The sequence below is a fragment of the Synchiropus splendidus genome, chromosome 4, assembly GCF_027744825.2.
Source record: "Synchiropus splendidus isolate RoL2022-P1 chromosome 4, RoL_Sspl_1.0, whole genome shotgun sequence".
Taxonomy (NCBI): Eukaryota; Metazoa; Chordata; class Actinopteri; order Syngnathiformes; family Callionymidae; genus Synchiropus; species Synchiropus splendidus.
This window is the reverse complement of record NC_071337.1, coordinates 3,954,868-3,966,489: the sequence shown is the minus strand read 5'-3', so window position 1 is coordinate 3,966,489 and position 11,622 is coordinate 3,954,868. Positions and strand designations below refer to the sequence as shown.

The window sequence follows — 11,622 nt, the reverse complement described above, 5'->3', positions numbered from 1 at the left end:
AAATGATGTGACTAAAAAATGAAATTTAAATAAATATATAATACATATATTTTTTAAATGTAAATCTACTGCATATATTCATTTATTTTTAAAATTTATTTTATTGTTTTTTTGTGGATTCGCTTTTACAAAAAAAAAAAAAAAAAAAAAAAAAATATATATATATATATATATATATATATATATATATATATATATAAATGAAGAAATATTACTTATTACTAAATACATAAAAAATGTGAAAAGCTTTGAAATGAAACCCCTAAATTAATTGAAGCACTACAGAAAAAAACTGGTGAAAAAATGTTTTTTTTAAATCGGCCAAATAATTAAAATAGAAAAATAGAAATCAGGATCCAAACAGTTTTGATTCAAATCAATAAAATGAGCTTCCTGTCAACAGTAAGGAAGAGGCTTCACCTCGATCTCGATGAAGCTCTGTGAAGCTCCACCTGCGGCACAAATCTCATGTGAGTTTGAACCACTGCTGCTCGACTCGGACACGTGTCACAACTTCACCTTCCAACAGAAACTCACCAGTCATCAGGAACCTCATTGATTGTGGATCGTCGGTCTTGGTCATGTGACCCGGCCGTTGTGTTGTATAACCAGTTCTCTGGTTTAATTGAATATTTTTAATTACTGGTTCAGTTCGGCATCAGAGAGTCCCTCAGATTAGCGACTTAATCTGCCGCCAGAGCTGGAAAACATCTGCTGCACCTTCCAAAGCTGCTGGAGTTTGTCTGTCGCTCGAGGAAACCCTGAATTACACCAGGGAAATATAGTCTGCCTCTCAAATATATGACAATAATAACAATAATACAGTAAAATAAGCAGGTAAAAACAAGCAAAAAAGTGTTTATACAAATGAGAACAAATATAGAAACTACCTGGACAGAGGAAAATGGAACCATGAGCACAGAAAAGTGTTTCTTTTCTTTCATCTGTCAGGATTCTTCCTTGTCTTTGTCTCTCACTCAAAGGAAAGGAAACCAAAAACAAGACGATCCAGAGACGTATTGAAACGATTTAATGTTTCTGTAGGAAACAAGTGAAACAACTGAGCGCCAGGGCTCAGCAGAGTGAGTCCTCTCTCTCTTCCTGCAGAGAGTATTCTATCTCATCCATCTCACGCTCACAGTCTTCACATCCTTCGGCGCAGCAGCCCTCCACCACCACCAGGGGGTCCACCAGTCGTCCTCCCACTGCTCCCACCGAGCCCATCCTCCCTATAGCTCCGACGCCGATGCCGGCACCGCCCACCAACAGCGCGCCTCCGGCCCCGCACGCCAGGGGCCCCACGGCGGGTCCCACCCCTCGGGGCCACAGCGAGTCCATGAGCACCCCCTGCTGGCCCAGCTGGATCAGCTGGCTGACGGAGTAGATGCTGCCCCCGCCGCCTCGGACCACTTCTTCGTAGGAGGGGGCGTGGCTCGAGGCGCGGACCTCCTCCAGCCGCACCCGGGCGCGGTGCTTCATCTCGATGATGGTCTTGGTGTAGGAGTTGAGTGTGGCCACGGCGGCCGCCATGCAGCAGCTGAAGGAGAGCCAGGCCATCCTGGAGAGCAGAGGGCCGTTACGGGGTCTCCAGCTCCGGTCCACGCTCACTGACTGCAGCCACATATCTTTAGCGATAGCTCCATGAGTACGGCTCCTCATCTTCCTCTTAACCTTCCAAAATAAAAGCCTGACCAATGTGCGCCACACAGCCTCTTTGTATCAGGAAGGAAGAGCGACGGATCAGTCCCAACTTTCATCTAAATTATCGCGCTTTTCTCTGCTTCTCAAAGACATTTTACAGAGCAAAATAAAAAACACAATGAAGGGTGCAGACTGGCAGATGATGAATACTGAGGAGCAAGTGAAGAGGAGGCAGACAGCTCATGAACATGGGTCGAGGAGGAAGTCAGTTTTCAAAAGTGGCTCTGAAGAGGTGGGTTTTGCGTTGACTGTTGAAAGAGGAGAGTGTGTTGGAGGACCGGATATGAAGGGGCAGGGAGTTGGGAACCTGTCGCCCAGGGTGCGGTATTTCAACCTGGTGATGGGGGTGAGAAGGTGGGCGTCAGCAGAGCAGAGGTGTCGAGTCGGGGAATGATGCTGCAGAAGGCCAGTTAGGTGTGAAGGGGTGAGGATCTTATCATGAATAGACATGTGCTGATGAAGCTCCATGAAGCCTCATTTTCAGTCGCGATGGACTTCATGAATAGTGCCCTCATTTATAGTGGCCACTAGATGGCAGTGTTTGCTCTAGAGTCTTGGGATTTGAACGATCATTTCACAATTTCACAATTTCACAAAAACAGAGCGCCACCTACTCAGCAGTGGAAATGAGAGCATTGTTTCATGATGCCTCACAAGTCATCAGTAATATTCAGCGCTGAGGTTTCATCATAACCGAAGACTGTAGAGCAGAGGGCACCATCTCGTGGGCTCTGAAACAAAACCCTGGCTACACATTGGTGATTTAAGCCGTCACTTTCAGTTCAGAGTTCCCAAAACCTGAGAGCTCTGAAGTTCAGTATCACTTCAAACACCCATCTGAAGTTTGCAGGTCATCCGCCATCTTTCCCATCACTGTACGGAAGCAAACTCACGCGAAGGACCAGCCGTAGTCCCAGCTCTGGGGTCTCCAGTCTTTCGGCCCGATGCTGACGGTCATCTGGAACACGGTGGTGTACATCATGTGGGCGACCATCCCCATCATACCTGACCACAGGAAGACAGCAGGTGTGACACGGCTTACATAAACAATACGTAAACAAGAGGAAAGAATCAGGATGGCAGCGCTACGACGGGCAGATGATCCAGACTCATGGAGCTCAAAGGTCATCCCTGCTTCTTCATAGCTTTCAGATGAACCCTCTGTTCGATCAGTTTTCGTAACCTGGGGTGTAATGTCCATCATGGCGACCCTTCAGTGTCAGGTGGGATTTTAAAACTTGTGTGGCTCCACTTTGGTTTTCATCAGCTGACTTCCTGGCTCAACGATCCGATGTACTATAAGGCCCATTTCTGCTCCCTTTTCGTATGAAATTGAACCCGTCCAACACCAACATGGCGACTGTGGAGTCAGTATTGATCATGTAGCTCTTGCACAAAAGAGGAAACGGAGGCAGCGTTGTAGGAGGAGGTGGTTGGTGAAGCTGTTAAATATGTCTCCACTGGAGGACGGAAAGGTTCCATTGTTAGGTCTCTCATTTCAGCTACGTATCGGGTGGTAACAGCAACACTGCCCCCCATGGTTTCCGGTGGTACTGCTCTGTTTGGCCCATATCCGCAAGCTTTGTGGATGAAATACGGAGGAAATGAACGCAGAGCACGGACAGATGTGTCTGTCTGTATCCGGATCCGTATGTAATGTTGAGCCACCTGGTTCTGCTGCTGGTTGTAGGTGCTCATCTGGGTGGAGACTCACCCACTCTTCCCACCTGAGGTCAAGAGCTTGGGTTCCTACCTGACAGGACGGTGCACATGGCAGCGAAGGCGTTGATCTTCAGTGCGTTCATCTCTCTCTTGGCACAAAGACAGATCACCTCCACACACATGAGCAGGAAGCCCATCGCCAGAAGCCCAATGTAGGTGAACTCGCTGATGACCGAGAGCCACAGCACGCCTGGAGGGAGGACAGGCAGAGAGGAAGGTAGTTTGATCTGAGAGACTGTGTGGCTCATGAGAATCAGGGGGAAGGAAGTGGTCTGGTGGGTGAACTACAGCTCATATGCTGTACCGTAATATTCTTTCAGATTAGGTTAGGCATCCTTTATTGGCCCCACAGTGGGGAAATTCAATGTGTTTTTGACTGCATCACATGACTTAAATGCCTGAAAAGAACAGTTTGGACTCACCTTGTGTCTCTCCTGGAGTCAGCTCGATGAAGCTGCGGCACTTTTCCTCCTGGTCTTCACCTGACGGAGGAAACGTTTTGAGAACTATCTCACATGGTACACACTGTTGTTTTGTGCGTGTGTAAACAACTCCCCACTATGGCTTTGGGAATACAGTGTAATCCCAGTATAGGCATGAAACATAAACATAAGCTTTAATACTCACTGATGTCAGATATAAAAAGTATTTACCAAAACTGTTCTAATCTCTCTGACCTTCTGTCTGGGTTCATGAAGATGAACGACTGTAGCGTCTGTTTGTGTTTGCTTCATGCAGCACCCGACATATTAATCGACAGCTGCACATACAGCAAAAGCGCTTCACAAAACAAACAAAATACCAGCGGATTAATGGCCCAAGATCAGTCTGGCGACTCAGAAAACAGTTCACTCAACTAAAGTGAAACCGCCACGTCTTGGTGGCCCCGCCGCTCACCTTCGTTGTGCTTCTCGCAGGACAGCCAGAATCCCGTGTGGAAGTAGCGCAGCATGTATTTGTCTTCTCCCGTCTCCCAGATGTAGTGGACAGCGTTCGCCATCTGCTTTCTCTTTAGCCGGGCCAGTTCTTCCTTCTGTAGAGGGGTCAGGGTCACATTGGTTGATGGGCTTTTGGGGTCCGGAGTGGGAGCCTCTGACCGGAGGGAAGATCACATTCAGGGACAAGAATGAAGGGATTAGGTCTGGCCGTAACACAGCACAAATCTGGCTCAAGTTTTTCTGTCCCACAGAGATAAATAAGCTAAACTAAGCAAGTCAGCCTTCACCTTAACCTATCTTCATCATCCTCCCTGCGCACAGAATCACACCTTTCATCCACACCTTATTACGAAGTTGAAGTTCCAGTAATGTCATCATAACAGACAACCAATCATCTGTTATACAAACAAACACCTACACACAATAAAACAGCATCGACAAGCATGATGGTATCAGGTGGCTGTGATACGTTTCACTGATGGGACAGAACTTGTTTAATACTTTGAACTAGTGATGGGCTGGTGAGGCTTCATGAAACGGTGTCCTCCTCTTCAGAGCTCAGTAGGTGGCGCTCTCAGATCAAGAAATGGTTATTTAAATCCAAAGCTTTTAGAGCAGATAGTGCCATCTAGTGGGCTCTAAAATGACAGCACAGTTTCATGAAACCTCACTAGCCCACCACTACTTTGAACCCAAAGAGACACACTAAGCTGATCGATCTCCATTGTCACCCTCATGGCCTCATTCATCCATCCATCATCCTCATTGGTGTAGTTCATCTGCTTCATCTCCAACTCTATCTCTCCTCTCCACATGTCCACCCATCTGTCCACCCTCACTTTGTCTCCAAACATGTTCCTCTGATAGACGCATTTCTGATCTAGATCTAGTCCCAACCTCAGTAACTTCATCTCCGACTCGGACTCCTGAGTCTCTAAACAAAATATCATGACAGCTCTCACGACTGAATGAGGCTTCCCTTTCATTCTGCCTGCTACCTTTATGTCTCAGTTCATTCCTCTCAGTCATCCACCCTGCCTGCGCTCTCTTCTTCACCTCCCTTGAACTCTGTCCATCACTCTGTGTGACTGATCCCAAAAACTAGACCCTCTACTCTTCCCCACCTTCACTCTCCCTCCTCCTCTCTTTCATTTACACACATGACAAAAATACACAGCCACTACACTGCACAGGTTTTAGAACTAAAATGAATCTGCCAGTTCATAGAGATACAGAAACCCTTGCGGAGGTGGGTTCAGATCAGACACAGTGTTGCAACATATTCAGATGCTGTTCCAAGAATCCTGACATAAATCCTGACATAATCTGGGAAGAAGGCCTGACGGGGGTCATGTCACGAAAGTGACGCTGTGTCTGAAACGGTCGTCACCAATGATCACGCAGAGAACATGGAAACAAGATAAGACAAATCCACAAAACAAGAGGTATGAAGTCGCGAGATTAGAGACAAAGCTTGGATTAGTAGGATCTCCGTCTGCAAGTATTAATCTTGGACAGCGACAAAAGAAGAAGTTTCAAAGCAACATTTTTTTAGTTGATTAAAAACAGCTAACGTTGAAGCCAACTTTGAAAAAAAAGATGTTTGCGGGTGCCAGCGAGCAAACTTGAGATGAGATCAAGGATATAACCGACAGCCATTGATGCTGCTTTATCAGGTTGTTGTTGTCGGGTGTTCTATTCAAATGCTTCAAAACTTCTTAGCGAATTTAGAGAAAACACGCAGGAAGAAAATACAACTTCACACCATTTCCATTTGTTATTATTTTAAGGTTATTGAGGGAAGTGTGCACCATGTGATGATGTCATCAGAAAGTGTTTCTCTGCCGTCTCTCTCGGCTGACGGTCAACAATCCCCCACAAACATCTCACTATATTTTCTATTTTTGGACCATAATGTATATGTGTGGCGTGATATCTGGTCCATTCAATGTTTATCCCCAAAACCTGTTGCCAAAGCAAAAAGCCTTTTTGCCAATTTCCAGCCACTTTTTCAAAATTTAAACATTACCATGAATATTTATTTTCACTATTGGTGATGGATGGAAACCCCATTATTGTCTAAAGATGCACCTTGGTCACAGTCTTTGTCCCTAATGGGGGATCCATCTGTACAGAGATTGAAGGCAGACCAATGACCAAATGGGAATTAAATATCTGCATTCGAAATGCATGAAATATGGAGGGCGACGATGCCTGGACAGGTTGTTTGGCCACCACTACTGAAGCCTAAAACCCAATGTGAGCTTCCCAGCAAAGGCCATCGAAGGTAGAGTGAGTGGGATGGTCTGGTCCAGGACAGACACTCAGAGAACCTTCTAAACTAGTTGGTGTTTGAGATGTTGTTCCATCTTTAAAGTCTCAATTCAGACAGGAGATAAAGCCTTCTCTTTGAAGGATCCTTAACTATGGAGCCAAGAGATACGCCTGGTGAGGTGTTTGCCTTCTTTTTTAAAACTCACTTTTATACATTGTCATGCGAGGTTGCCGTTCCGTCGCCTTTCGGTGGTTTTCATTTGCGATATGTTTGAAGCTTAGGTGCGAGGCGCCTGCTGCGAGGCTCAGCTCACTGTCGGCAGAAATGTTTGACGTCCTCACCTGTGGTGTAAGGCTGGCTGTTGTTCTGGCCGCAGTTCTTCATTTTGACCGGCGACAGGCAGAGCGGCTTCACCACCTTGTGAGTCCCCACGCACCAGTAGGACGTGCAGAAAGCTGAGACGGACAAGGTCAGGGCCAGAGAGGTGAGGGAGAGGGAGAGCAGGGAGCGGTTTCTCCTGGACACTTTCTCCAACATGGAGGCAGCTTTGGCAAACAGAGCCAGGATGATGTCACAGTGCTCCAAGTTTCAAAACTCAGAGAGAGAGAGAGACAGAGAGAGAGGTGGATCCAGGTTTCAAGAGGAGTTATTCAGGATCGCTGGGGTCAGGTCGAGGGTTTTGGTGACATCACAAGAACAAATGAGTGATGCAATGATGCAGCTAAGATTCAATTCATAGAGTGGAAAAGATAAAGCGAGGAGAGGGGATTAGAGACGTTTGAGAACAAGAACAAAGGTCAGCAGGGGAGCTGGAATGAGGAACGATGGTGCGGGGGGATTGAAGGAGGAGAGCAGGGGATGAGCTGAGGTCAGAGGACAGTGGAGAAATATCAGCTGCTGGGATTTAATCACTTCCAGCACAGATGTGCTGTGAGGAACCAGCTCCCGTATTAGTCAGGAAAATCAGAAAGTTATAAAACAGCAGGAGACGGACGGGACAATGAGGAGAAGTGGCCGCTTCTGAAGAGTGAGCGGAGGAAATCCTGCTCCTGTGGCTGTCAAGGACTCAAACACAAGGAAGCCACGGGGAAGATCTTCAGCGCACGCCACTCTTCTTTCACTGTTTGCGCTCTCTCTCCCATCATCTTGTTCCAGTCAGATGAAGATAAAAGTCTGATCCAGCGGATTTGCCGCTTCCTCGTCCTCCTCCTGTACTTCTCCGGCGCGATTGAGCCGATTATTGAAACGTCTTGCAGTTACCTTCGGGCTGGGGGCGGTAATCATCCAGTGGTGGATCGGATTAAAGGCCACCTGCACTGAAGGACAAGCACACAAGAAAATATTCTTGGAAACAAAGAGGAGGATTTGTGCTTTGCCCTACATTAGAATCTCTTAACTGGAAGATGCAGATGTCATTGAAGGACAGACTTGGAACAGGATGTTTCAAGTGATTTGCTCAAGCTACTTAAAAGCCCACTATGGTCAAAGAACCAGTTACTATCGTGTCACAGCCGACTGTGGAACAGTGGTCGATGAAGACATCAATAGATATAAGGGAATAAGTGGTTTATCTCACGATTTCCACACCCACTAAATTTAAGAAGATTTGTACCCACATGGTCTGATGCGACAAGGCTCAGTATCTCAGTGGCATGAAGCTTGTTTGCATGTAAAAATCCATGCATTACACGCATCATTGTCAAAGCCACAGGGTTCAGACGATGAGAAAAAAAGGAGCAGTTTTTTTCTCTGGAAACATGCGGTACATTTTGAGAACACAACTAGTAAGGTTTGGCCCGAGGCTCCTCCTGTGCCTCCTAGTCGAGACAGCAGTGATGGCCCCTTCGACAGGCCATTGAGTGAATATGAGGTATATCATAGGTTACCGTCTCAGACAGGTACGAAACTGCCCACCAATCTGTGTTCCGCCAGGCAAGGACGACAAGAGCTGACCACAACAGACGGTCAGGGCTTCTGAGAGGATCACCAACCCTCCACCCAAGACATGGACAGAGTCAGGAGTCGGGCCCACCGCGTCATCTTCCACAATGAGGGCCAAAACCAACAGCCTGCACCATCACAGTCGTAGGCCAACACACCTCAAGGAATGATGCAAAAAACTATGACATAAAACTAAGAAACTAATGAGAGATTCCAGAAGATGTAACCATGGCTTCTGTTGTATGGAATAAATGATGATGTGACACTATCTGACATTAATGTATAGTCACAGATGGCCAGTCCTGGTGTGTAGCCAGACATGATATCTGTTCACAGCCAGTGCTTCACATGGCCATGGCTCATGCGGCCAATGGTTACCAGCCTATTTTTTTTTTTAAAGCTTTAAAAAAACTTAACGAAAGTATGCTTTCATCATTTTAATGCATTTTTTTGCCGTCAAAAATAATCAGGATTTGTGGTTTCATCAGCAGCTGTAGGGGGACAATGGACTTTATATGAGAAATGTTCGGTGAAGGAATTAAGTGAAAAACAAATTCTGAATTTGTTTGACCTGTGACTTCTTTTAGTGGGGCGACTTAAGAATGTATTCAGGCAAATGTACCTCGAACAACTAAGGAGGGACAAAACTTAAAGGGGAACATTTGCGGTGCTGTGAGCAACATGGTGGTCACTTGAGGAACATAGTTTTTCACAGATAATACTGAAAATAATCTTTCAATTTCAGTTCCAAATAAAAATAGAACAAATCAAGCGCATGTTTTTTTAATCTATTTTTGTTTTATCCATCCATTCATGTGCGTAATCGTCAAAATCCTGAAAGCCTCATGACCTCATAAATGTCATCAGTCTTTCCAGTGCGGGGATAACTTGCGACAGCTTGAGAGAAAATATGCAAGTTGTCGTAAATATAAAACATTTCTCTCCCATCTAGCAGTGAATTGGGATGAAGCAACATGAGACCAGGTTCTTGACATACGAATACCAGTCCTCATCTTCACACTGGTTGAGAATTAAGTCTGTTTCACCCACAGATGCAAACACAAGAGAGCACAATTAAACACATACAGTGAATAAACAACAGGTGCAACTCACCTGAATGCGGAGTCTTCTCTTCTCTTCCTGTGCTCCCGTCAGCTGCTCATGCTCCCTTTGCTCGCTCCCGTCATTTCGCCCTCATCTTGAGTGAGTTTCCCCCACGAACTGTCACAGATTTCTCCTCTTTAATCCTCAAGTCCATCTGTTACTTTCTCTCACTCGCCACAGTGTAGCTTCCTTGTGTCTTTGGTTTCCTCCCACTGCTGATCGGAGCGCTCTAGAACTCTGATCCCAAAGTGATTAATATGACATCGATGGTATAGAACAGCTAAAGGGTTCATCTCCACACTGACCGGTACACATGTTCTCTGCTGCCTCGGCTTTTCTTGCCCGCACCGGAGGAGTCAGCGTGTCCAACAACACGTGCCTGGAGGACTGAACAAAACTCCTAAAATGTGCCAACTAAGCAGAAAATTTGGTTGACACAGGAATGTGGAGATGAATATTTACAGGAAGGATGTGCTCATGCTTAGCTCCTCACCGATTCCTTTTGGGGAGAAGGAAGGCATGGATCGGGGTCAGCTTCGTTGGGTCACAGACCCTGGTTCAAGCACCTGTTTTCCGGTGATCATAAGCTGGAGCATGTGATTTGCTGAGACTGAACTGAGCCAAAAGGCAAAGCTCGATCCATCCTTCTTCTCTCACCTAGAGTCATACGTTTTGCAGCGCTGAAGTAGTTAGGACTCACTTTAGAGTAAGAGCTTGGCCATGCAGGTGAGACTCAGCGTGAAGCTTCTCAGTTTTAAGAGTTGGACCTGAACCTGGTGTTTCTTGGTTGACCTAAGCCTGAGCTTTTGGGAAGAATGAAGTCTGACCTCATCACTTGAACTACTGTCCCCAGGACCCGACCATGGATAAGTGGAGGAACAAGACCAATCTTTTTTTCAATGAAAATGCTCCCTACCGACTGCGTAACTCTACAGATTTACTTGTCTGATTCTATACAGACCAACAGCGTCTGACAGTGGAAATAACCACATGATCCCACAGACTACATGTTCTGTTGGAGACAGCTTAGGGGAAAGTCTTCCTGAAGTTGAGGGGTCACCAAGGGAGTAATGTTCTCAAAGGCAAGTCAGACTTGATATTAAAGATGGCTGCCCCTTGCCCACATCTTTGATCCTGGTTTTCAGGACAGGAGGCCTCGAACATTTCAGACACAAGTTCAATGAACTGAGGATGAAATCACTTCTTTTTCACAGATGATGTAATGGTGTTGGCTTCATGTGTGTAACCTACAGCTCACACCAGATGTATGGGCCTTTGAGAAGTAAGTCAATCTGATCTGCTCTCAGCATCATGCGATGAGTTCTTTTTGCGAGTCGTAACAAAAACACATAGTGTACTTCACACCTTTGATTGAAGCCACTGTGGGAATCAGGGACAGTCTCTCCGTAGTCCTGAGGTTTCTGGGGTGAGGGAAGTCTCAGCCTCTTAGTTTAGACTGCTGTCCCTGCGGTCTGACCTTGGAAAGGCAGAGGAAACTAGATGGATCCATGGAGACCATTTCAAGGTTTTCAACACAAGACAAAATATCATAAAATTCAGCAGTTTAGTATATTTAAAGGAAGGAAACTGAAGGTATCCAAACCTTGTGGAAATTTACTGCAGATGTCATTACGAAAAGAAAGCTGGGTTGGGTCCACTTCAACAGGGAATCTCATGAATGAACATCCGGAAGTGTGTTCTCACGAAATCCTAAAAAAAAGGCAGTGGTCTGAGCCAACTGACCATCGTGTCCTAATGTTGCCCCGACAAACTGACAAAATCTCAATCTCTCCTTCATGCACTCTAAGCTCTGAAAGACAAACAATCCGGCTCAAGCACCAAACCCGCTTTGCTCCCTCACCATACACTCTGTCACTGACTCAATTGACACAGATGCAGAGGAAAACACAACTGCAACTGAGAGCTGAGGGCAAAGTTGTC

The 11,622-nt window shown here is 46.0% G+C and overlaps 1 protein-coding gene across 3 annotated transcripts; it reads right to left on the bottom strand.

The window, feature by feature from the left end:
• Positions 1-267: 267 nt before the first annotated feature.
• si:ch211-232m10.6 (uncharacterized protein LOC572203 homolog) lies at positions 268-11,536 on the bottom strand. Of its 3 annotated transcripts, XM_053863467.1 has the most exons (7): positions 9,691-11,536; positions 6,978-7,952; positions 4,321-4,515; positions 3,846-3,905; positions 3,455-3,613; positions 2,595-2,706; positions 268-1,558 (listed from the first exon to the last, which is right to left on the bottom strand). In XM_053863467.1, the coding sequence occupies exons 2-7, from the start codon at positions 7,171-7,173 to the stop codon at positions 1,075-1,077; spliced, it is 1,206 nt and encodes a 401-aa protein (XP_053719442.1). In that variant the 5' UTR covers positions 7,174-7,952; positions 9,691-11,536; the 3' UTR covers positions 268-1,074. The 3 variants fall into 3 exon arrangements, with proteins under 3 accessions (XP_053719442.1, XP_053719444.1, XP_053719443.1); XM_053863469.1 differs by lacking the exon at positions 9,691-11,536 and having other exon boundaries at positions 4,321-4,456; positions 6,978-7,126; XM_053863468.1 differs by lacking the exon at positions 9,691-11,536 and having other exon boundaries at positions 4,321-4,513; positions 6,978-7,109.
• Positions 11,537-11,622: the final 86 nt, after the last annotated feature.